The 27,828-nt window shown below is 41.9% G+C and overlaps 1 protein-coding gene across 1 annotated transcript in view; it reads right to left on the bottom strand.

Moving 5' to 3' along the window:
• Positions 1-27,557, bottom strand: part of LOC310925684 (3',5'-cyclic-AMP phosphodiesterase 4C-like) — a 55,600-nt gene extending 28,043 nt beyond the window's left edge. Inside the window, exon 1 of the mRNA XM_083887687.1 lies at positions 26,865-27,557. Coding sequence (XP_083743813.1) covers positions 26,865-27,094 — 230 coding nt within the window. The 5' untranslated portion in view covers positions 27,095-27,557. The remainder of the gene's footprint in view (positions 1-26,864) is intronic.
• Between the last annotated feature and the right edge of the window lie 271 nt (positions 27,558-27,828).

Below are 27,828 nucleotides of genomic sequence, written 5' to 3'. Positions count from 1 at the left end.
AGCTTACCCCGTTTCAAAGACCAGCAACTGCCACTGACCAGTGTTTCATACATTTTTTTGGTAGTTATCCGTTTCCTGGATAATGTACAGGATAGGCCAGTTCTTATGTTGACATCAGCTGTGCAGCTTCCATCCTGAGATAAGAAGCCACCCAAATAGACCAATTCCATCACGTTCTCTAGTTTAAGCATTTTCCCATAGGCTTCCATTCAAATGAAGATCTTTTTGGAACCAGCTGAGTTGCCTCCTGGGCCTGGTTTTTCAAAAGGTTTAATCCGGATAAAATTGATCCGGATTTGGTAAACCTTTTTTTTTTTTCTATCCACGATCACGTAATCCATCTTACTTTTGAGCTGGTTTTTCAAAGCAACATCGGATTGGATCAAACTTTTCAGGATCACCAAATCTGGATAAGCTCAAATAGTATAGGAAATCAACTATGTAGAACAATAGATATGTAAAGAGCAACAAGTAGAATAGCAATGCAATTAAGCGTTTAAATGGAGTTCTTAAGAGGCGCTTTGGCCTTAACTACCTGAGAGCGGAACCACAGAGAGCATGCAACATAACCATCGCTACCAAGCACAAACAGGACGTGCAACAAGGGGCAATAGTTAGACACTATTTCTGATTTGGATTTGTTTTGGATTTCAAAAAACAGTGATGTCATTGCCATTGCTTTGTTATTCTGTTTTATCATTGCATGCATCACTAAAAAACCTTCTAATATTCTAAATATTCTATTTGATCCAATCCATTATCCAAAATTGAGAAACCGGGCCCTGGGAGCTTTTCAGTAAATTCTTATATTCTGGTTACCTTCACCTGCCAATATAAAAGACCAGATCCAGCTTTTAGATATGGTCTATGATCACAGCTGACAGTGGGCATGAGGTGACACAGGGTGCCAGACCACACGTGGGCTGGCAAACTTTCAGAGTTTAATTCACGTTCACACCTATGATCCATTTATCTCCTCCCATCTCCTATCAAACTAACCTGCATGTCTTTGGACTGCGGGTGGAAACCCAAACACACGATGAGAACATGCCAAAACTCCACAGATAAAAGACAAAGGCCCAGGTCACTCGGCAGGTTTGAACCTGCCGTAACCCTCTTCCAATGACACCGCTCTGTATCTCAGAACCGCTCCAAGTCACGGTGTTTATACAGATAATGGTGACAATCTCTACAACAGAAAGAGATTGAGTTTCAAGAGATAAATGTAGAGCAAGGCTGCAGAAGAAGAAAGAGGCTGCTTGTTCTATGCTGCACTGGCGTACAACTGAAGTTTAAGCTACTGCATTTTCATATCATTGTAAAAAAAAAAAAGCCTTTGAAATATTTAAACTGTTTAAACTGCACAGGTTTTCCAGCCTGAGTTTTATGTGAATGCGTTTAAAATAACATGAATATGATTTAGTTGTGATTCATCCAGAAAACATACAGTATCTCATGGAAAATCAGATTGTTAATATACAGACATGGCAGTAAAATAGTCACACATTTGCCAGAGTCACAGCTTATATCGTCAATTGTCATCTATTAAAAAGTGGATTCCTCATTGAGAAAAAGGTTTGGGGAAACATACAGCACTTGAGCTGAAAACCACGCCTCCCCCGAGGAAACAGTTGCTGTTTCCCTTCACCTGACCGGCCACTGTGGATCCCTGTCCAAACAGCCAACTCTGCATCCAACATCAACATCTGATCTCAGAGCAGCTCATGTCCCTCTAAATATAGCCAAGGGGAGGAGAAGGTTGCACAGAGTCAAGTCAGCTGGTGTGTTTATTATTTTTCTGCGTGACCTCTGACCTACAGGCAAGAGGAAGGACGGCTGCCTTTGAAAGCAGCAGAGCTCGACAGAGAAAGAAGAAGAAGAAGAAAGAAGGCGAAGGGACAAAAGCTAACAGGCCCTGACGCCAAGTATCTGAGCGCATCTGTCTGCGACGGGTACATGAACACTGTTGCATACTGGAGACTGAAGGAAAAGTTGAAATTTGGATCTTGGATTTTATGGAATGAGGACTAAAATAAACGACAGCGACAGAGTAAATCTATAATTTTAATCTTAGAGCATGCACGTTGACACCTTGATACTATAATGTTATTGTTTGACTAGCAAGAAACCACTTAATATTATATATAAACTATTCTGTTGATCAACTTAATATAGCATACAGTGTTTTAACACTGGCTCCATCATCATTTGCATAATATGCAAATGATGATGACATATTATGTTGTGATAGAGTCTGGGCTAAAGCCTTAACTCTTAACTGCCAGGTTCACTTTCCCTTCAAGTTAAGATACATTCTGGTTACACAGATCACAGTAATCATCTTATTACCTCTTCTGATTCATGTGCTGCAGCTACAGAACAACAGAGAGAACTTGGGGAGCTTTTATTTTGAAGGAAACAGAACTGTCACTTTGCTTTTGGATTGCAAATATCTGAAAAAACATTTCTACCTGTTACAACAGGGCAGACGTTTTTACCCTGTGAGTGTCTCTGTGAGGAAGCGTCACACACAATCACACATGTGCTTGTGTGTGACACTTCCTGTTTTTGAGTCATTTGGAAGGTGCTGATATGTCTGAGTGTCTGTGGACACAACAGTGCAAAATATCACGGTACATTACAGGTGTGTATTTCAGACCGAGCTGATGGCACAGCTTCAAAGATGGGTGAATACTAAACGTGTAATGGAGCAATGAAACTGAAACCTGTCCACATGTTGATGGACGCCATGTGAGGTGTGATCACATCACAAGTCTCTTGTTAGAAAACCAGTAACTTATTGTCTGGTGAACGATAATTTTAATAGTCAGTTGCTCATTGTTCTTGGATGTATGAATGACCTGCAGATGCGACAAACCATGAAGCAAAGTGACCATAATATCGGACTGGTCCTTTCAATTTCAACGATGTTATGTATATCCTAGGGACGGCATTTGGGCCAATAACAGATACGATACATATACGTTTTTGCCTGTGTACAGAGGACATTTAGTCTATTCTGTAGTGAAATTAACATCATTCTCTGGTTTCCTCCCACAGTCCAAAAACGCTCTAAATTGACTGTAGGTCTGAGTGTGAAAGTGGATGGTTGTTTGTCTCTATATGTGTCTCTGTGAGGGGACTGGCGATATGTCCAGGGTGTGACCCCTCCTATCGCCCTGTGTCAGCTGAGATTGGCACAGCTCCCCCCGCGACCCTCATGTGAAGGATAAAGCGGTAGATAACGGATGGATTGATGGATGTCACAGCAGATATACATTCACCAAGCAAAAAATAAACATAAAAACACTATAGTTGTAGATGGCACCAGCATAGAAGTCATGTAGGTAGCTGTTAAAGCTTTCTGTTGTAGTCATATCTGCAGATCTTGGCGTGTCTGCCGATAATACATTTTAAAGCCAAAATCTGCCGATACCGCGGCAATAATATTGTGCATTCCTAGAGTATTCTATGTTTATAAATGAATGTACAGGTGGGTAAGAGGGGCTTCTGTATTGGTTGCACCAGAGGGGTTCTTTAGCTCTTTGAAATGGAACACTTATGGACTAGAATCTGTGCTGTACACTTTAAACTTTTAAAAAGGTAATTTTATTTGATCTGTTTTTCTTATTCTTTAACTATGTTCGTATCCATGTTCTCCAAATTTCTTATAGAAAACTTGTCAAATTTCTGGTGCAGCACTGAAGAGGTTAAATGTTTGGAGTCCACGGTGCCTCAAAGGTTGATTCACCCTCTGGAAGGGTATCGATCCTGGAGTCTATGTGCAGTGGTTAGAGCTCTGTCCGTCCAGCCGGGGACAAATCCATAAAGTGGCTGATCAGCATTAACATCATTAGAAACTGGTTAGCGGAGATAACACACTGGGCCAGAACCACCAGAACCACACACACACTCGGTGTATGATTACTGCCCCAGCAGTAGAGATCTAGATTTGGCTCCAGCATCGACCTGAAAATCGAACCACCTTACATCACACTAATGCACAACTGGACAGGCTGGTTTAGGACACACACACACACACATTCATGCACACACTCCTGTCTTTGCACAGCAACAGGCCATGCTGTGTGTTGTTCTAATCATGTTCATATGGCACTAATTGGCGCCTTTCAGTGATTAAATCCAGAGGTGAGGCACGAGTGTGCCACTTCCTCCTTTAATTAGGAGAGGGCAACCCAGGAGCAGCCAATCAGATCCCTGATAAGTGGGATAAGGACAAGATGGAAACAACAATGTTTTCTTTGAATCGGTTTTTAGGATCTTAATTAAACAAATAGTCACATTATTGTTGAATAGAATAATAAGGCAGTGGATGAAACACTAGAATGGTGGCCCTGACCTCACCTGACCTGACAATTGGACTGATCCTCATCAAAAACACCTTTTTCTCCCTCCGTGTCATGTTGTGCCATTCAGTGCTTGTGTCGCCACCGAGTTGCTGTGGTTTAGTCGAGCTTGTTGCTTTAAGTTTGGTGACACAGGAATCTGTGTGTTCAAATTGATGAGGGGTTTCATGCAGTGAGGTCTGCTTAGAAATTACACATCTGGAAAAAGTGTTGTAATGACTTTGTTTTCTCTACGAGCAGATGCCGTGGATTTCGTAGCGTAGGAGACCGAGCTGCATAACCCGTACATGATATTTAAACACACACGACACCAGGTAATAACAGGGGGTTTTACAGAGACAGAGGTTCAATGTGTAAAATTGAGAAGGGTTTATTAGAAGAAATAAATACACTACCCTTGGATATGTTTGCATAAGTGTATAATCATTTTCATAGCCTTATAAACAGCCTTTTATGTGTTTAGGGAAGGGCCTTTTACAGAGGCTGTCATCATGCCAGAGAGTGCGTTTGGTGTTGTAAATCTAAAATTTAGAATACAAAAGACGAATAACAGTTCGCAGTATCTTACATGAGAGTGATCTTAACCTTTAAAAAATGAATAAATAACACTTCAAAACAGTACGTGAGGCCACCATCGTTCCTTGGCACACGTGGAGTCTGCGGTTTCACCGTTGGACCAATTCTTACACACTGAACCTTTAAATAGCTCTAGATCCATAAATGTACGCCGACACAAACACACTACACCGTTTTTTTTCACCGTTGATACAGTATATTATATATACCTGTCATTAAAACATGAAAATATTTGAGCCGGCTCACTAGGCTTCTTCTCTGCGAAGTCGGGAATTAATCAAGCATAACATTCAACCACTAAAACTAACTTAAGTAAACAACTATACTTGACATCTCAATCCAGAAATAATAATGTGCCTTACTTTTTTTTTTTTCAGTTACTTTAAAACAGTAACAGTATGTGTGTGTATCTGTAACAACAATTTCCCAACCTGGCAACGTGCTGTGTGCGTGGAGCCGTGAAGTCGATGTGAAGCCTTTGCCTGAGGGGGCTGCATTTATTTAAACTTAGTTCAGTCCAATGAATGTTACTTTTGTCTAAAGCTACAAGAAAATGCCTCAAACAAAGCTTCTATGTGGAGCGTCGGTCTGTCCCCGAGCTGATCATCATTTGGGGAGTCCCAAAGACGTCAAGATTACATTCAGACCACTCTTCCAACACAAGCACACACAGTCACGGTCGTGCTCGTCCGCTGACGTCAGTTGTGGTTTCATGGCAGTCACTGCGCTGCCGGCTGAGCAGCACGCAGGCCTGCAATTACTCCCAGCCCAAACGCCGCTCGCTGCAGCTCTTCACATTTTTTCCACCGAATAAGAGACGAGAGAATGCAAAGGATGCTATGAAACACGGTTAAAAAGATATGAGCCGGAAACCAGCTGGCTGAGCTTGTGGACGCAGTGGGACTTGTGTTGAGACATGTTTGCTGAAGGAGCAGAGCCAAAGCGACTCCAGAGGGAAGGAGCAGAGGCTTCCTGTGGTTCGGTGGGTTGAGGCGTTAACTGGGATTTGTCAATGATTTGGGATGGAGTCCAGGGAGCAGCCACTGACACATCAATAGTTGTGTCCTCACGAAGGGTCAAACATTTATTTTATTATTAAAGGAAAGATTCCTGTTAAGCGTTTCTGGTTGGAATGATTCAGTGATGTTGACAGGCTGGATTGGAACAGCTGGATATGACACGCTGTAGAATCACAGGCACTCTCTGAATGTGCAGTGACAGGAGAGGAAAAAAACTAGTCTGGTCTTTGACATTCCGTGCAACAGCTGTATACGTCTTTGAAAGGACAAGGACCCTGGACAAGAGACCGATCATCAGACGTCTGAGAACAGAAGAGAAGGACCAATCACAGCGTATACACGCTAGGGGTGAAAGTCAGTGACGTGAGGCCAGTGGATGGGAAAAGAAGATGAAGGTGGAGGTTAATGTCTGACGCCAGAAACACAGATCAGTCAGAACCATAATGCTTTTTTTTTTTTTTTTTTAAATCAGCTGCTATTTAAGTTAAATATGCTGCTCAAAAAAACTTGATCATCTTTACTGATATAGTGAAAAAACTATGGCTCCTACATCATAGTAAAAATCAGATTATCTGAACGTATTAATATTGTTTTATTTGTAATTAAACAGAAACTGCACCAACATCTTCAGAAACTATAATCTGCATTGAGATCTATATGTATATATCAATTTTATGGGTGCAACTGAAAATGATCATCGTCATCCAACCTAATGGCCACAGATATTCACTTCAGCATCTGTTCCGACAAAGAAAAGCTAATTTCTGCTCATTTCTGCTCAAAGGAGAACCAGTAGATGGTAAGTTTGCTTCAAAACAACACTGTGGTTTGTATAGCATAAACATCGTTATGTAACTCTAAGTGATTAAAGATGTAATCTACATTGGGAATGTACATCTAAAGTGTGACCTACATGACCTAAACCTAATGTTTTAATGTATCAGAACATGTTTTTTTTTTGTTTTTTTTTAAATCAAAGGAGGAATAAAATATCTTTACCATGTTGATGAAGTTCAGAAATCTCCTTCTACACAGAAACAGGTGAAGTTGTGCCACAAATCCCACTCCATAACCTACTCCATTAGCCGGGCCGAGTGGAAGCACTTGCATCAGAAAACACAGCCCAGTGTGCTGCACTGACAGTTCTATGGCAGATGACGCACTGTTCTGGTCCCTGCACTGAATATATTGCACAACCACCATAACCATAACCAAACCAAACCAAACCAAACCCCAGAGACACACATACTGTAACTGTGAGTGATGCAAGTGAATTAAACAGATGAAATCCATCAGCGCTGTCAGGACAGGTGAGTGGAGTCGACTCACACTCACAGTCACCGCAGCGAACGTGACTCTTCATTTACAGTATGTTGCAACACGCAGCACAGTCTGCAGGGACCTTTGACCCCCATGGAAGTGAGCTGTGCGTCATGTTGCAGTGCGCTGACACGGGCTGAGGCCCGGAGGGCTAGTCAACCTGCTGTGACACCAGCAAAGGTCAGGTGTGATTCCTGTACTTATGGAGGAGTCAGAACATACCTGTGTGAAAACCACACAGAAAGTGTCTCAGGTGCTTGGCTTCATTTAAATATCCATACTGATGGGATACGATGGAGGTTTCTGTCAACGCAGCAAATGTTCATCACTTGCGTTTGATATAATAATTGCCTTGTTTTGATCAGCTGCTTTCTTTGGCCTCTGTGCCCGGTGCACTGCAGCATGCACACACAAACACACACATTTACACACTTTAGTGGGGACTGTATATGCAAAACACACGCACACTCTCGCTACCTGCAGTACCTGCATCCTAACAGCAGGAGTCCATTTTTATTTCTCTCTAAACTTTACTGAGAAATAATAGTTTTTTTAACGACAGTGACCATTTTTCAAAAAAGCAAATAGCAAAAAAAGTATCTTGGTAAATACAAGTATTGGATTATCTGCACATACTCAACATTGGGGGCAAAAAGCTGATGGTGACATCCCCAGAAGAAACATCAATATAAGCAGTAACTGACAATTCCAGATAGCTAGCATACCCACATTCAAAATACAAACTTACTCACAACCTATGTACATCACTTATCACCAATGATCACATCTCAGGGGGGGAAACAAATCAAATTCTTATTTACAATGAAGTGCAACACATGTCTTTTATGTTACATGTTGTATTGATCTTTGATCTTAATAGTGATTTAATGTCTTTTTTGGGGGGGGGGGGGTTGTACGGCTGCTAGTGGCCAGATTTGTGTTCTCAATGTGAATTACTGGTAAAATAAAGTTAAAATAAAAAATGATAAATATAAACTAAATGCACCTTCTTATATTTGCGATTTAATCACTTTATATCAACCCAATAGAACGCTCTGCTCCCTGAACTCGAGTCTACTGATTATTCCGAAAATAAATAAAAGTAGATTCGGTGGTAGAACATTTATCTACCAGGCTCCTCTCCTGTGGAACCAACTCCCACTTTCAGTCAGACAGTCTGACTCTGTCTCTGCCTTTAAGGTGAGACTGAAAACCTACCTTTTCAACATAGCCTATAGTCGAAGCTAGATCAGGTATGTCCTGATTAGAATAGTCTATCTTATGCTGCCATAGGCTTAGACTGCTGGGGGAATTTCCCATCATGCACTTAGAATGAGCACAGAGACTTTGCACGAGCCGCACTTTCTCTACCCCGTCCTCGATTTCTCAACCCTCACCACTTAACCGATGTCCCTCCCATGAGATGTAGCCCATAAATCCACATCTCTAACTGATTTTAATCTAGTCCTGCTGACACCAGTGAACGACATGAGGTCAGGACAGAAAAGAGGACTCCGTCATCCCCGAGTCTCTGACCACAACAGCCTTCGCTACAGGCTGCGACAAACCCAGTGATCCAGATGGATCCTGGCATTTAAAGACTGTTTACTTTCTATTCTTTGTCATTGTGTATTGTATGTTTTTGGGTAACATCTACTGCACGTCTGTCCGTCCAGGGAGTGGATCCCTCACCTGTGGTTCTCCCTAAGGTTTCTACCTTTTTTCCCTGTTATAAGGGGTTTTTTTTCCCTGGTAGTTTTTCCTTACCCTGGACGAAGGTCTAAGGACAGAGGATGTTACCAACCCTGTGAAGTCCCATGAGACAAACTATGTTTTGTAAACTGTGGGATATACAAATAAAATGTCATTGATTGATTGACTAATATATATACATACATATATAAATACACATATATATATATATATAGTTCAGCCAAACTACATGTATGTATATCTACATGTATATATTGTCATTTCCCAAACCTAATGACAAAATGAGCAGAGGGTATGTGGGATGTGACGTGACAGTTTTCTACACAGATGTTTATGAAACGCCTCTTCTTGGCAAAACTAACTGTTTAACCTCTAACTTCTTTATGAGGTGATTCTATGACGAAGGAGGCGGCGGTTGGTGGCGTGTTTTCATCCAAATGAAAAAGGAAACTACAAGGGAGATAAAAGGGAGTATGACGATTACAGCGTAGACGCTCCTTCTCTCTGCTGCTGCTTTTTTGCCAGTGTTATTACGCACATGTGGTTAATCTATCAGTCCTATAAATACAACTGACTCGCCGTTCATTAGCAATCTCTGTTTGAAGATTTTTTTTTTTTTTATTCGTGGTTTGACATTATAGAGACACTTTGATCCCCCCCCCCCCCCACATGCACCCTCCCTCCGTCCAAACAAGCTGACGCCGGCATGTCTTTCTCAAAGGCCGACTGCAAAATGAGTCTTTTTCTTTTATCTCTACGTGACTGTTGATGGAACAGCCACTTTTACGTATACTGATAATGGGAATCAACTCCATTTTGTCATGTTACAGTATGTTTTTGATATGGTGTGTATTCTATACGCAGGCTACAATTCTCCTTTGGCACTGAGGGGTTACACATATCACAATCAGCTCAAGAAAAAAGAAACCATTAGCGATTGTTCTCCATACAAAGAACTGGCTGAAATCCAGATGGGGGGGGGGAAAAACTGTTTACAGTATCCATTGAAAAACTGGAGAAGTGAGTTTAGGTTGTGAAGCAAAAACAGTGATTAAAAAGTCATGTAAAAAATGTATATGTATACGAAGTATACAGAGATTTGGATGCTGATTCATATCTTCCTCTTGGAACACATCAGTGTCTCTGACTCACCACTCAGTACAACAAAAACACTTAAAAAGCCAAACCGACTCATTATTAAGTCAGTCTGAGCTCAGCTCGGCTCGCTGTCAGCTTTATTTCATGGCAGATAAACAACACCCTGGATTAAAATAATTCAGCTCTGACGAGTAAAGAGCGGAGGCTTTGCCCGAGTACAGAGTCTGTCCCTCTCTCTGACCTTCTTACACCTGACAGACTGTGTCAAAGAAAAGTGGCTGTGACTTTGTTTCCTGATCACAATAAGTCTTGGATTAAGGAGTGGAATTATTTCAGCTGCTGGTGCCTAAATGAACTGTAATCCTCAACACATTAGGAGATTAAACCAACATATTAATACACATTATTAAGTGTTGCGCTGTTAAAAAAAAAGAAAAAGAAAAAAGAATATCACATGGACATGTGCTTGCAGCAGCACAGTCAAGCTCTGAACATGTAATTAACAGTGCAGTAAAGTTGTGGTGACTCGTTTTTATATTTGAATAATCACACGATTTGCGTCAGAGGACGAATTGTGAAACTCTGCAGTAAAAGAAAACAGACAGCAGTGTGTAATAGTTGTGCAACATCTGGACTGAAACCACATCTGGCCTACCGCCTGCGCTTCTGCACGATGTCGATGGGTCGGTTGACGGCGCACGGAGAGCCGCAGATATTCCCGTTCCGCGCTTTGTAGTAGCGATCCTGGGCCGAGTTGGCCGGAAACATAGAGTTAGTGGGCAAACTCATGTCTGGAGTTTGTTGGGGTTTTGTTTGTTTGTTTGTTTGTTTTTTGTCTCCCTGCTGCTTTTGTTCCTGCGCGCTAGTCTTCCTCTTCTTCCTCCCCCGTGCGCTCCTGTGCTCCTCGGCTCTGGTGCGGTCTGTCCTCTCCCTTCTCGCCGCACCACGTTTCCATTGACGCGCGGACCGACGGAGGAAAGTCCTCCTCGGCGTGTTCCAGCGGCATAGCCCTCGACTCCGAGGCGAAGAGACGGCGAAGGGACGGCGAAGAGGAGGCGAGGGGAGATGAAGACAGAGAGAGAGTTACTTCCTAACGTGCACAGTTGGAGCTGGCGCAAGTCGTGGCTGTTTGGAGATCAAATCCACATGAAGGAGTTCAGGGCTGGACGCTCTTTCTTCTCTGGAGACACACTCCTCCCTCTCTCCCTCTCTCCCTACCTCTCCCTCTCTCTCTCTCTCTCTCTCTCTCTCTCTCTCTCTCTCTCTCTCTCTCTCACACACACACACACACACACACACTCTCTCTCCTTCCAGCACATGGACTTCTGCGCCTTTGAAACAGACACGAGCCACGTGCGTGTGTGTACAAATGTTTATGAGCGTGTGAGAGACATGGAGTGGGTTTGTGTCATGTGCGTGTACATGTGTATTAAAATAGAGAGTGTGTGTGTGTGTGTGTGTGTGTGTGTGTGTGTGTGTGTGTGTGTGTGTGTGTGTGTGTGTGTGTGTGTGTGTGTGTGTGTGTGTGTGTGTGTGTGTGCGCGCGCGCGACGTACATAATATACAGTATGTGCAGTGTATCAGGGAGGCCAGCTCTTTGAATAGGGGAACTCCCTGAGGCTGTGCCATGCTGAGAATATTTTAACTATTTACTTGCTCACCTTACCATCATACTCACACAGAGATATACAGAGAGAGTAAATATAGACAATAATCATTAATTTATCACCAGTTTAAGGTCCAGTGTGAGAGATTCAAGAGCGTTTATTGGCAGACATCTAATACAGCACTTTTTTTGTGTGTCCAATACCGATATCATCAACTGACACCGATATTAGTCCAATACAGTCATTTTTACCATTCATTCAATATTTGCATAATTATGATTTAAATAAACAAACAAATGGATTCAGTATCAAAATGATACACCGTCTATAATGCACACTGCAGGTACACAACTGCACAACAGCGTCATTTTTTTTTCAATAAATACTCACATTTAGGAAAAGTCAGAGTTCCATATGGTTTCATATGTTGAATTTGTAGAACAATTGTTTAGTCTTCACATAGTGAAGTGTGCAATATATATATGATTTTATCATTTTTATCCATCCGATATCCAATCCAGTGATTTTGACCAGTGTCTGACTAATGCCGATACTGACAAATACCGAATCCCATCCCTAGTAAGGACACGTATAATCACTTCAAAACTTGCTGTGTGGTGGCTGCCATCTTGTGCCCTCGTGTTTCTACAGCAGCTTGAATGGACAAAAAAAAAAAGCCAAAGTATGTGTTTTGTATTTTGGAGCGTTTGCTAAAACAGCAAAGCTCAAACGGTGAAGTGTCATTACTGATTTATTTCTTTTATGTACATACGCATCACGTTCAAACGTGTTTCTGTTGTCACACACACATGGTGTGCATCTCTCACACACTTACATTCATAAATACATGAGCAGCTGCCTATAACGTCACGTGTAATTGCATCATTTCCAGCCCGAGCTCCGACCTGCAGCAGCAGAAGCCATCTCTCACCCTGGACTTATTGGACCCAGTGATATTATCACCACACTGTCCCACTGCTGGTGACATCACAGACAAATATTTGTCTTCTGAGACTCAGGCCAAGCAGTGGAGTTGTGTTGTGTTGGCAGGAACATGGAAGCGCTGGGGACTTTGATATGCCACATATTTAGAAAACCCAGTAAAAAATCCAAGCAGAGGTGAAGACGAGTGTGATGAGAAGGACAAGACAGTGCAGCTTTACATCTTCATTTATCATTATTAAGAATTGTTACGTTTAAATTACGCTGACACACTAAAACAGTTGCATTTAGTTTTAATTCAACATTGAACTTGATTAAATTACATCAAATGTAATGTTGCTCCGATATGTTGTTGGAGCTGTATTCTGTTATTGGCTGATCTTTGTACCAGCTGGGTATCATCAATTAGTACCAGCTGTGGGCTCTGATAATTCAATTTCCACAGCGAGTGGGGCTCAGTGCCCAGATCTGCACCAGAATGTCCCAGCTGTTCACAAATATGGACGAGAATTAAGGTCACCTGGCAAAGATTCCTCGGAATCTGTGGGGACAAAAGACGCTCACTGCCCGTTTTAAAACGGAATCAGACCTCTCTGCTCCTGCACCACACGACCGGTTTAAACTGTTTATCCTGAACTCCATGAACTGTACTCGTTCACGCTGACTCTTTATCTCACCTTCAGTAAAGACAGACCTGTTCATAACTAGATCCTGATAAGTCTTCAATTGAGGTGATATTGTCTGGTCACCAACCCAGCAGAGTCAGTCCAGAGTTCTGTAGCCCCTCGTCGTTGGATTGGTGTCATCGAATGCAAACTAAGTGTGAACATAATGTGTTTCCCACAGTGCAGACATTGCAGTGTCCCACACTGTCACGACACCAGGATTCTACCGGCGCTTTCCCTTCAACAGTCATCCAGTTTGGACTTTTTCCTTGTTTTTGTTTTCTCTGGATTGGATATCGGCAAAAGAGAAGTAAAATAAAATCCTACATAAATGAACACTTAGAGCAAGAAAGGTCACTGGTTCACGTCCCAGTTCGAGTCTTCCTGTGTGGAGTTTGCATGTTTTTCCTGTGTGTGCGCGTGTTTTTTCTCCAGTTTCCTCCCACATATCCAAATACACGTAGAGGTTAACAGGACACTGTAAATTGGCCGTCGGTGTGAGTGAATGGTTATACGTATCTCCAGCCTTTCACCCTATCTCACACCTGGGATTGACACCAGCAGCCCCTGCGAGGATAAAGCTGTAGGGAATGGATTGATGCTGTAAATGCTTGACTAAGCACGGGCAACATGCTGGAAAAGAGACCGGGACGTGAGTGAGGGGCACCTTTTTGTACAGTTACAGCTTGGTGGTAAATGCATCAGCACAAATGTCTTATTAACAGCCAAGTTAAGAAGAAAAGGATATTGGTGTTGATAGGAATTAAAGCTGGTGATAGTCAAGAACCATATCAGACATTAAAATAAGTGACATTGAGCATTTCCTAACAGCAGTCAAACAAGAATAAGTGTTTTCATACATGTACTTCTTTCCGATTCAGGACATACAATAATTGCACTTAACTTTAAGTTCGATTCGTTTTCACACTGCAGTCTCAACTGGCCCTCAAAGCTACATGCTTATAAACAGTTTTGTAATTGCGGTTCTCTGGATAGTGATATACCAGTGATACGCAGAGAAAACAATGCCATATATCCGTTGTATACATATACATGCTCTGGAAGCTGGTTGAAAAATGGTTAAGTCAGTATCGCTTAAGCTAATATCTAATTAATTTAGTAAGAACCTTCATTTTCTGGGAAGCTGAGCAGCACCAGCAAACCACCAAGACCTCTGCTCTCACCTGAATCCTGTCTGAAAACTTACCGCAAAAACAGCACAGGACAAACAAGGGGTGATTAATGTTTCAAACTTTAACAGGAGTAATGCCAAAAAATTGTGCTCAAACCCCACAATACGGTTCATTATCTGCTGCACAAACCACAAACACATGCCTGTCACAGTCATACTTGTATACTTCCTTGTGGCCATTTTTACACTGACAAACAAATGTTTTGCTTATCTTGTGATCCGTTCAGTCATATTTAGATATTCTCACTCTCCCCACCCCCTCTAAAGCCAACGCTCCCCTCCCTCCTTGTGCAACACGACCTCGAAACAGATGCCACTGCTGAGGTTTGCTGGGAATGAAGTGTTTGTAAGGCCGCTGTGTAACAGAATCCACCGGCCGCATGACGTCTTCAGCCCAGCTGGCTGCTGGCTCCTATGACAACATTAGCCCTGCTAATGAGAATAAGCTGTGAGGGAGGAGTTTAGTGTGTGTGTGTGTGTGTGAATATGAATGTGTGTGTGTGGAAGAGAGTGAGTTTTGACAGATTGACTTTGTGTGTCTGTACACATTCATATTTGGTATCATTCAGTCATTCACTACTTTTGACTCTGGGTTTTGTTTTGTGTGTACGTCTAACAAATCTGCATGTAAGGTTCAGTGTGGGTGAAATAGTGACATCTAATGGTGAGACTGCAGAGTACAACAGATGCTTGACTTTCCCCAGGTGTGTCTGGTGTAGAGCTGAAACAATTACTCAATTAATCGATTATTAATCGTTAGATAAATAAATCGATAATCGATCAATCGGTTTGAAGCTTTCTTTCATGATTAAAACAACATTTCTGATTGTTTTAGCTTCTTAAATGTGAGTATTTCCTTCCTTTCTAGGCTCCATATAACTAAGAAATCATTAAAAGTTTTGGTTTGTGGACAAAACAAGACATTCGAGAACATCATCATTTTTTCGACAGATTAATTAATTATTAACATGACAGCGCTTAAAGCAAGGCCTTTGCCTAAAAATCATACAAAAGCCTTTTATGATTACAGAAATCTAATACTTTTTTATAATATAATACTTAAACTCTTATACAAGCATACTTTTCTGACAAAAGAAACTGTTCTGTCTGAGTGTAAACAGTCCAATGAGGCAAACAAAGTGAAAACAGAAAGATTATTGTATGGTCACACAAGGTCACATATTCTTCTCAGACCATACCATGCTTTCTGTCTCAGACTTCACTTTTTTTTCCCCTCTGGCTAATGATCCATCCACATTATGGAACCACAGCAAACAAACTGTGTGTTTTCAACACAATAAGGATTACGTTTGCTCTGCATGTTTTTTTTTTTTTTTTTCCAGTCAGTTCAGCTTTAAAAGCAGAAAATATTTCATAAACCTCAACATTCTGTCAATACAACCTGATCATCTGATGCCACTTACTTCAAGAACACATTTATTTGGCTCTAAAATGCTGCCACACAGTAAATCCACATTAAAAAATCAGTAATTGTGACTTCTTTAAAGAGCTGGCAAACCTTTATTTGCACATGCATTTGTGGCATTTACTGAAGAGGACGTATGATGGAAGTTTAGAGATGCTCTTGCGACACCTTGTGGAGAACTTGTATAACTACTTTGTATCATTTCATTATGTTTTTTTAATTGATATTTTTTTATTTTATCTTTTATTTAACCAGGAAACAAAAACATGTTTCAGTAAGACGGTACAGTGTGTGTGTTGCATGTTTGTCCAAGATATGATGAGTAAGCATACTGCAGATTTTCTATCAACAACCCAGATTCCCACTCACAGAGTGTGATAATATTGATATTTGGCAAACACACAGGTTAATACTGATGCAGACAGACAGAGGTCGCTCTTTGCCTGTTCACTAATCTGACACACAGCAGAGCGCTTCAGGACTCCTTCAGTATGGCTACAGATACAGTCACAATCCTAATATCACTTATGTTATTGTGTCTCTTTTTTAAATAGGGAGTAGGTCACAACGTCTTCACCTAAAAACAGTTTCTTCCTCATTTCTTCCTCATCACAGTACAAGATTACGCAAATTTGCAGCAGGAATTCTCTGGTGCAACAATCAATATGTACCGTGTGGTGGCTTAGACAGACACTGACAGACATGAGAAACAAGTCACACGTGTCACAGTCACGTGTTCAGTGTAATACATGCAGCCATGCTGGCGAGGTGGGAAAGCATTCCAGGCATCAGAGGTTTTATTTTGGGGACTGTTGTGTTATTATTCCCTCTCCAGCTCCCCCTCTGCTCTCCTGCTCTTGTTTGTACGCTGAGTCAGAAACACGTCTGTCACTGTCTTTGCATTGAACTTAAATCTTTAGCCTGTTTCACACTTAGTTTTGATCTCGCAAGAGCTGGAATTCTGACACTCACCGTTGTGATGTCAAAACTGGTTGCACAATGTCACCGTGGTCGCTGAAAAACATTTACACTATGTGAACATTAGCACAGACTTTATAAGCTCTTCTGTTTTCACTGTTTTTCTCTTTCACCGAGACATGTTCAGCGAGAGTTGGACTTGTGTTATTCAAAATATCACAGAAATGCTTCCCTAAGCACAGGTTGTAATGAGAGACATGCGTCACCAATGGCATGTGACCAGAATGTGAGTCAGTGATACACATGCCTGCCATGCTGCAGTAATATTATGAGCCGTGAGGACTTATTTTAGGATAAAAGATTTGGCCGAAAAGATTTTGGTAGACTTTCAAGGCTGTTTTATCAGACATGGAAAAGTAGTATTAAGCCATTTCTCTTGCATTACAAGAAGAGCAACATGAGGAACTGGCATGAGCTTGTGGTAAGAGTAAAAGCAAAACATAACACACCACAGTGTATCCAGAGGAAGCACCTGTATACATACAGTTGCCCTCATTTATCAAACTTGTGTAGAAACAGGTGCAGAAATCCCCGTACGCCAGTTCGCACACGTGATTCATTCATTTAATAAAAAGTGCAGCGCTCACACAGTCCCAGCGTACGCCTGATCGGGCTTTAATATAACCACCATTAATGTCAGAACTTCAAAAGAACAAGGTGGGCAACACCTGTCACCTGTGCGTCACCATTATTGACACAAATGTAATCAATTGTATTAATACAGATGGTTTATGAACTACTGTCCCCCTGGGCACAGATGCATAAGGACCACCCTATAAGAACGGGTGCAAACAGGAAGGGGGGTCTGAGGGTCCTTCCCCATAAAATTCTGAATTTGGCAGATGCGATTTCCTATATTCTGGTGCATTTTGGAGATGTCAGCTGGAGAAGGACAATAGAAGGCTTGGGCTTCAGGGAGCCTTTACCTCTTGGGCTCGGCTCATTCAGTAATCCATCCTTGCTCACATGCCAAAAATGTTTTGGGGCTCATCTCTAGACCTCTGGGCCTTGGTAGAACCCTGTATTAATATAGTTGTTATTTACACCAAACCAGACACATTTTAACCTTAGAGGGCACAGATTTATTTTAAACGTTCATATTCAAAGTGTGGTTTACTGAAGTTAAATTGAAAAATAATAAAATACAACAACATTTTACATTCGTAAACAAGTATATCAGTATTTAAGTGAATTAAGCACTTAGTTTGCGTGAAGAAAATATGGTCAAACCCCCAAATCGGCAACACTGAGCCAGACTTAGGAGTGTAGCAGCACTGAGGAGGGTCTGCTTCAGTGTCGTGACAGAGAAGAGACATGGTACAGAGACCTGTGTCTGAGCCAGTAATGGTAGATATTTAAATGTGCCAAATGTGCCAGGGTTTGACAAATGAGTCCCAGTATGTGCTTGACAAACACACAAGGGCACACAAAGGTGTGTGTGTTTCAGCGTCACATCACTTGACGTGTCATCAGCTACAGACGGACAAGGGCTACATACACACACACACTGTGCTCCTGCTCTGAGACTGACATGACGACACATACACACACATGCAGTGTTCACAAACCTGTGCATCTAGAAAAACTTGTAGGCTACGTGTACATCTGTGTTTCGTTCATGCTCTTTTTCACACTGTCTCAGGAAAATTCATCCGTCTATCACTTTATCCTCCACATGAGGGTTGCGGGGATGCTGGTGCCAATCCCAGCTGACATGCGGCAACAGGCAGGGTACACCCTGGGCATGTAGCCGGTCCATCACAGGGCCAGCATATGGAGAAGGACAACCATTCACACTCACGTACTCACACCTGTGTCCAGTTAACCTCTGCATGTTTGTAGACATGTTGGAGGAAACCAGAAAACACACACACACACAAGGAGAACATACAAACTCCACACAGAAAGGCTCGGACCGGGGATGCGAACCAGCGACATTCTTGCTGTGAGGCAACAGTGCAAGCCAATTCCCATGAAGAAAAACAGGAAGTCCGGTGTATAAGAGTTGCCACAAACATGCTTCCTCTCCGAGCTTGTTGGGTAAAATGTCAGCAAATAAGAGCTGTGTTAAGTAGTGGTCTCATCACTCACACACACTAATAAATGAATACTCAAAAAGATCACGTCAACTACCTTAACATTTACCCTTAACTCTTTAAGGTTCTACTCAACCATTTGGTGGACCACACTTTAAGTCACTATATCTCATTGAAAAATGCATCAAGCTGAACTCACTAAAGCCCAATTTATACTCCTGCGTAAAGTGCTCTGCGTAGGCTACGCAGAGTCCTCTGCGTAGCCTACGCAGAACCTGTTGTAGAGCCTTTACGTCGTCTCCGGCTGCACGGAATATTTTTTAAGTGTCCGTCACTCCGTCAAGGGACAACGGAGACGGCAAGAGCTGCGATTGGTCCTCAGGACAGGCCGAGCGAAGCTGCTCTGTGCCGGCTCACAGTGAGCACCGAGCGTCCACGGAGGGCGGAGCTGAATACCGCCGACTTCGTCGCTGCCAAATTATAAATACGTCATTTCTTAACACACACAGCACATGTTTAGACTCTAAATGGCCAATTTCTCGCCTCAAATTATCTTAAAACTGCGTTCCGGGACACAGAAAAGTGACAAACGGCCACTGTTTCAACAACAACAGTCTTTCTCCCTCGGACGCCATTGCTCACTGTAGCCAAACGCACAACAACCTTGCGCAGCGACCCCTACTGATCGGGCAGGAAATTGCAGCACCTATCCGTCACCACGACGCAGAAGTATAAAGGCTCGAGTGGTCTACGTGGTGACGCAGACGGATAACGCATTACGCAGTCGAAGAAGTATAATGTGGCCTTAACACTTAAAGTGACTTGTTCTGAATGTTGAACTATTATTATTTATTATGCAAGGTTTATTATGAACAGACCTCTCAACTGTTTGGAGGCCTGTATCTGAAATATTGTAGGGTCTAATTAAAATAATAACAAAAATATAGATTTTTCGTTATTGTTATTGTTATCATAAGTAAATAAAATAAAATAAGAAAAAAATGCAAAGAAATCATTTTTCCTTTGCTTTTTTAATGCGCATCTCAGTGAAAACCTTGCCACTCATTAATATTAGCGACATCCTAGCACCTGCTCCATGTCACAACAACATTAATGTAATTATCAGTTTTCAGCCGGTGAACAGCTGCCACGTCAACATGTAAGTTATAATTATAAACCCGCGGATGCCTTGTTCATCTGTGACGTTGAAGGTCGTGAATCCCACACGGACAGGTTCAGTGTCAAGTATTTAAAGTCTCACAAGACAAAGGTCGCAACAGACGCCACAGTCTGATCAGGTGAATACTTCGACCGTCTGTGCCGTAAGAAACGAACGCGACAAAAAACGATTGTGCGTGCTGTGGTTCAGCGCGGTAACAATGGAGATGGTCACACAAATAGAGCTCCACTGTATACAATCAGGTTCACTAACCACACATTTTGAACTCTAGGTACTGATGTAAACAGTTGATGTTTTCATTTCCACCTGTTACTTTTTAATTAATTAGCCAACTGTTCATCAGTATAAGTCTATGTCTTTACATGTAAAAACACATGTCTGTTCGGCTCCAGGAAAACAACAACTTGGCTAATTCTGCATTGTATTCTCTTCTTAATAAAATAGATAAGGGATGTACTCTTGTAGTAAAATGCATGGTTTCAGTAAGGAAACCTATAGAGACGTTTTATTTGTCAAATCTAGGAGAAATGGTGGAATTTTTGTTTTTTAAAGCCGAGTTGTAACTTTGTTTGGATTTTAAATGAAATGCAAAAAAAAAAAACTGGCCACTGTAATCTTTCAGTCTCAGGTCTATAAGCAGCATTCACTTTGTAATTTATATTTCTAGTAACTTTTACTTTTACTCCACTACATTTCCTCTAACTATCCTAGAAGAAGAGTTGGTAATGGTCTGTATTTATATAGAGCTTTTCTAGTCTTGATGAACTGCTTTACACTACAGTTTTCGCCCATTCAGCCATTCAAACACTTCATCATGGATTTAATTGTCATGCTCAAGGACACATATAGACTAGCAGAGCCATAAATTGAATCCACAACCTTACAGTTGAAAGACAACTCTTCTAACCACTGAGCCACCATTGTTCAATCCTAACTCCTCACTTTTTAATATCTTTACCTCTATAACTTAAGTACATTTTATATCAGAACATTACTTAAATGTCAAACTTTAAAGAAATTTACTCAAGTAATATTTTATATATAAAAAAAGTGACTTCAAGTTCTACCAAAGTCATTTTCTCTAAGATAATTGTACTTTAACTCAAGTATCCATTACTTTGTACAAGAATAAATATAAGGAACTCATAAAGTCTACAAAATAAACTTACAAAGTCAGTCAGCAAAGGCCAGCGCTCAAGTATAAAATGACATCACTGGTGCACAACTCACTCAACACAAAGTTTAAAAACAGCCGCATACACTGTGTGTTTTCATCACTGTGGCCCGGGACAGTGAGTGTAACAGTGTGTTTGTGGAACAGTGCTCTGGTGCAACGTGAGCCAAAAAAGATGCAGCTCACACAGCTGAGAAACAAACATACCCCAAGCACGAGTGTCTCCGACCATGTCCAAATCCAGTCGGCTCCACTTTCCTCATCAATCGCAGGTCTCTGTACATTGTCCTTTGAGATCCCGACTCACATATGAGACGATAGAGGAATTAAATGACACATCTTCCGATGTCTCTTGAGCCACCTGCTGATTCTACATCAACTCCGGCAGAATCCAGTGAATAATTGAGAGGATGGATCTCATTCACGCTCAGCGACTCGGAATTCAGGAAAAAAAAGTCATTGAAGAATTGTGTCAAGTTCTTCCACACATGGCTGTCCAGACGAAAGCAGAAGAAAAGAACGGTTGTAACTGAGGACCGACTGCCTTGAAGGATTTTCCACAGTTGTCTGTCGGCTCTCACTGGTATGTTGTTGTTGTTGTTGTAAATACCCAAACTAATCCCAGACATTACATTGACTGGATTTCCTTAAGGGTTTGCCTTTTTTTCCCCCGTAGCATACAGTAGCTTCAATAGTAGAGAGAAACTTTTAAAGTAGCTTTGTTATTCTGCTTCGCACTCGCTCCGCACTCTGTCTGCAGAAAAGAGGAACAGTTGAGTCGCTGCTGAGAGGAATAACTGCAGGGTGGTTTCAACAAGGCTTGACCTCTTCCTCTAGCAGTGTGAGAGTTTTTTTTTTAGTCCCCCGAGGTCGGTGCGGGTGCTGACGACAGTCCGCTAATGTCCATAGGAGCTGTCACGGAGTCTGTGTTGTACAGGCTTCGACATAATGCAACTGCAGAGCTGCTGCAAACTCTCTGAGGTTGATAATGTCCCTACATTTAAGAAGAACATTTTGTTGTGTGTCTGTCCTAACTGTTCAAAGGGGAGATATGACTCCAGTGTGAGGCTGGCGGGTGTTTGTGTTCAATGACACGTCACATCAACAGGCCGCACAGACCCGACACCTGCCTCCTGCAGCTGCATAATTACAGAGGGATATTGTTAGAGTCGCTGCCGGGGCAGGGTGGCACGAGGGGTGAGCGTGGTGATAAGAACATGCACATAAACAAAATCTTGCACAGAAAAAAAAATACACATACAAAAAAAATTCCTGTGTCACATGATGGTCTAAATTAGCAGCGAAACCTTTTTTTAATTAAAGTGGGCGTGGAGCAAATGGAGAGATTCTTCTCTTTATGTTCAGGATTTTTTTTTTTAGGTGAGTCTAACAATATGGCTCGATGATGCACCAGAGCCATATTTAGCATCACTTAAAGGGGAAATAAGTAGTTTATAGTGACATCTAGAGGAGAGGCTGAAATTTACAACAAAGACCTGCTGCTCTGCTCACCCCCTCCCTTCCCTGAGCGCTACGGTATCCGCAGCTGGTCAAATGTCGTCCTCGTCGTCTTTCTCCGTGTCAGCAGATGAGGTTCGTGAGGTGAGGGAGAGGGCGAGCTACCGCGGCCGTAGCAGACGAAGCGGAGAGAGAGGAGGCGGGACTTCCGCTACAAGTAAAGAGACGCTTGTTTTGTTCTCTCGCGTTTGTCCTTGCAGGCTCCGGCAGTAACATGGCGTCTCGTTGCTAACAGTGGCTATGCAACCGCGGCCATGTTATTTTAAATGACTTTTTGAAACACTACGAAAATGAAACAAAAACTATTATACAGCGACTAGACAATGCAGGAGCACATAATATGTATAAAAAAGTGGATTTTGGGTAATATAAACCCATAAATACTACATATTGTCCCTTTAAGTGCTGCAACAATATAAAAACCCTCATGAGTAACTGCACCTGCTCCCACACTACTGCCTTAGGTTTGCCAGCTGGCCAAGACGTCTTTGTCTAAAGCCTCGATGCAAAAACATGACTGAAGCTGTGAGGCTGCAGGTATCACAGAGAGAGAAAGACTGCAACTGAAACTGTGACCAAAAGTTCCTTTTCTAGATGTTAAAGGTGACATAGTATGGTCATATCGCACATATATGTTAGTTATGGAGGTCTACTTACAAACACTAACTTAACTTATGGTCAAAACCCTCCTAGTTGCTGCAAACGAGCCAATCTAAATCTCTCCTCACAGACGCTCAGTCTGAGCGTTTCAGACTGAGTTTGGTGCAGAGTCCTTCAGAAGATGTTTAGCAGCTTATGAAGTGTCTATAGTGCTGGTTTCTACAGCAGCAACAGAACGAGCAGTTGAAATTTCACAACTCCCTTCAATCATTGACTTTTCACACTTTATATGATAATTCATACGCAAAAAAAACCCACCAGACTACAGGCTCTGTGGTGAGATTAAAGCTCTACTGCTCACACGTTACACATTCTCCATTTGAAACAACAGATTTCCAGCAATGACATTTTAACCTGAGAGAGACAGCAGAGCAGTTTAGTTTATGTGATTGGAATGAAGTTTTTATAGTTTAGCTATAGGTGACTGACGATGTTTCACCTAAGATTTCACATCAGCTAATATCAGACAACACACTGTGTACGGAAAACTACTTCTAATAGCCACGCTGCCTTGTAGTTGTTAATGCTGTAGTAGCATTTCAAAGAGTTATTTAGAGGCTTATAAAAAGAACAAAGCCCATGCTTCAGGGCCAGGGCAGCTCCATTTGTTATGCTTTTACCTAATTATTTTCTACTGTGCTGAGTAATTACATCTTATATGTTGGCTGTTACCTGCAGGGCAAAAGTAGTCGACTCGGTTAAATCGATGGAGAAATCTGGTTGAATGTGACGACTTTCTTCTCAGTGCTGCCCGTGAGGTGATTCTGAAGCAGAGCTTTCCTATTTAGAGTTTAATAAGAAATGTGCGGTTAGGCTTTAACTGGATTAATTAAGAGTAATGAGATGAAACAAATAAGATTAGCGTTCCTCTGAGTTTTTCAAAGGTTTCTAAAGACACACACTCTTGTGTGTGTGTGTGTGTGTGTGTGTGTGTGTGTGTGTGTGTGTACTTATTTCAAAACTGAAACTGCAGTTCAAATCCCCGAGAAAGAACACACCAATTCTGCTGCAAAAAGCTTTCATCCACATGAAAGAAATCCCCTCAACCATATGTGCAATAATGTATAAATAAGGTTAGACTAAAAAAAAAATTGTGAATAAGGATTTATATTTGTCAACATTCAAGTCCTGCTAAGATGAAACGGCGATCTGCTCACTGTCACACAACGTCTTATACAATTTATATTTGTATTCAAAAGTTGTTTATAAACATCAGTCCACACTTATTGGCTTGTAAACATGCACTGTCATGACCCTAAACATACTTTTTCCTGTGTTTGAACGTATTCTGTGGCTTCAGGCAGCAGGGGGATTTTCCTTCCCTGCAGCGCTCTCATTAGTTTGCTTCAATGACCCACAGGTCATTATTGGACGCATGGAACATCTACGACCGACGTCACTATCTGGCAACACTTCACTGACGCTGATATGGTTGGTTTCTCATGTTTATCAAAAGGAAATGACTTAATAGGTTCCTTTGATGTTTATACTTGACATTTAGTTCAGAAATGACTTTAGATCACCATCTATCACCTCATCACACACCGTTAGCTTTTGAGTAATTACCACATCAGACTGTGATCTCCAAGGCTGTGTGGTGTGACCTAGTTTTCTGTCCCCCCATCCCCCCACCACAACCGAATTTCATACATGTCATACATCTCAAACTCAAATGACCTGGGGGCCGATGCACATCTATTGTGGTCAAGAGGAGGCCGGCCGAGAGAACAAAAACGGTTATTACATTCAAATTCAAAATACTGTGGTCTTTTAGGTTTTGTTTTCTGACGTAACTGGCAACCCGTGGTTGCTCGGCAGCTGAGACTCTACTGACTGCAATGCTTGGTAGATGGTGTTAGGTGGCGCCACATGCCAAAACATGATTTCAAAACATATATAACATGATTTGCAGTCTGCAAAATATTTTTTTTAATTTGAATATTTTGTCTGTACTGTTGTTGTTGGTGAGTTCAGTTTGTTATATGAACATTATTCCTGAGTCTCTGTGACATATTAGGAGGATTTTATGACCAGTTGATTTAGATTTATTACATAATGCACCTTTAATAATACTATTTATGATGCAGAATTGATGTATTAATATCAAAAACATTTATTTACAGTGTGGACAACTGTAATTAAAATTTGTACCAGGAGCCGTTTTGTCTACTGCCATTCGTGGTTCAGGCCCTAACAACTGTATTTATATATGTAATTGAGTGTTGTTTATGATACATTTAATAATGGGATAATTATGACCAAATGTCTTATTATTACTGTTATAAAAAAATATTGCTAGCAAACATATAATTACATATATTATATTCTATCACCTCACTGGCAGCTGTGCCTCAGCTACACACTCTTTTTAAAAGACGTTCATGGGCCATGTTTTCATTATAACATGATATTAAGCCGCATGTAATTGATTGGGGGGCCCCATGTGGCCCCCGGGCCGCCAGTTTGAGACCCCTAATGTAAACACACACATACAGAGTGTATGAGAGTGGCAGAGGGACCAAAAAAAAAAGCCTCGCGATGTGTGATGCATGTGTGTTTCCAGGAAACCTAATTGGAGCTGCTTTGTGAAGGAAACAGCAGTAGCCTTGACTGAGTAAGAAGACCCAGGTTCTTGACCCAGTCAGAACAAGGGCCTTTCTGCATGGAGTTTGCATGTTCTCCCCACGTGAGCGTGGCTTTTCTCCGGGTTCTCCAGTTTACTCCCACCAGTCCAAAAACCTGCAGATTTGGGAAAATTGGGTGCTCTGAATTAACTGTAGGTGTGAGAGTGCTGGTCGGCTTAATCAGCATTGTTTGAACTCACAATCAGTTCAGCCAAATCAGTTTTTTCTCATTTGCTACAACCCGTTTTTGAGATTAGAAAACAATACAATAACGTCCTTCAATGACGACAGGGTCCTTCACACTTTGCGTGCTCGAAGCCTAATAATGAAATAACAAACTGTTACTTAATTTTCTGTTTTTAGATTCTCAATTGAATATAGTCAACAAATGATACAGTGCGTCTGCTGTAACAGAATCCTCTCTCCTCATACCATTGGACCTCTGCCCGGGGGAATGCAGCAACAATTTGCAACACCTTGGGCCCAAAACAAGAGCGTCTCTTTCATCATGAGAACAAGAAGATTCATTGAGATGACACCAGCCCGACGTCAACAAAACCACGAGTTACCTTCTCATCAGATAATAAAGCTTTATTTTCCACTTAACCCATGTTGCACACGTTGATAATGTAGGATGATTCCATTTAGTTTTTTATTGTGATAACTTTTTTTTTTCACCTAGCCCTAACTCTTGAGTTTTTAACTATGAAAACCGAATCAACTGCTACCACGTGACACCCATGCCATCGGCTTCACAGCTCAACTCTACCTGGGTGTGTGCGCCAAGGTGAAGCGCCTCGGCAGGGAGAGGCTTCGGTTCATGAGGACTTTGCGGAACAGCAGAGGAGAGTGGGACATCCTGGGGGAGCCGCAGGGCGAGCTGGACGGTGACTGTGCTTTCAACTCGACAGGCTGAGCGCTGCTGCTGCTGCTGCTGCTGCTGCTGCTGCGTGGGAAGAGAGCAGCTTCCCCAGAGCCGTCCCTGTGGGATTCACTCATGCTGTCGTCCAAGGGTTTAAGAAAAAGCCTGACACTCTGATCTCTTATGCAGGCCTCTCAGTCTCGACAGGTAGTCCAAGTTTTCCATAACAGATGTATTCCTCAGGGGAAATCCTCAGACAGCTCTCAGGTCTGTTTTTATAATATGTGTCCACACACAGACACTTGGGAACATCTGATCTTCTTCAATCCACTTTTCCTCCACACTTTGAGACTTGTCATCACGTTTCCCAATAGACAGTTTTGCAAAATGTTGTTGATGGACACGGACATGAGTGCTGGAGCGAGCCCTCCCCTCAGCAGTAAGCTCTGTTTACACAGCACTGAGCCCTGTCTAAATATGGCCGGGCCTGAATTATAACATTGTTAGCTCGTATCACTGAACTCATCATGTTCAGCACTCCCTTCATGCAGGAGCCACACTGGCAATGACCAAGCACCAAGTGTTTACATTTTTCCTCTTCCTCAGCCCTCATCAGTGTGCAAATATTAACCAGTGATTACGCGTCTGCGTGTAGACAAACACCAGAGCTGTGCTGCGGACACAGGCTGCATCCTGGACAGAGTTTCATTTCACCGATTATGGGGGCCCCCGCTCTAAAAACAGAGCCTGCTTCTGATAAAAGATAACAACAATCCTGGAAATGTCACTTAAACTTTCCCTTGTATCTCAAGTGAATAGCGCTGCTTTCCCAACGGAGCTGGAGGGCGATGGAAAAAACAGAGCTCAAACA

This window comes from Microchirus variegatus, assembly GCF_963457635.1.
Source record: "Microchirus variegatus genome assembly, chromosome: 4".
Classification (NCBI taxonomy): Eukaryota; Metazoa; Chordata; class Actinopteri; order Pleuronectiformes; family Soleidae; genus Microchirus; species Microchirus variegatus.
Note: the sequence above shows the minus strand (reverse complement) of the source record. Positions and strands in the feature narration are given on the sequence as shown.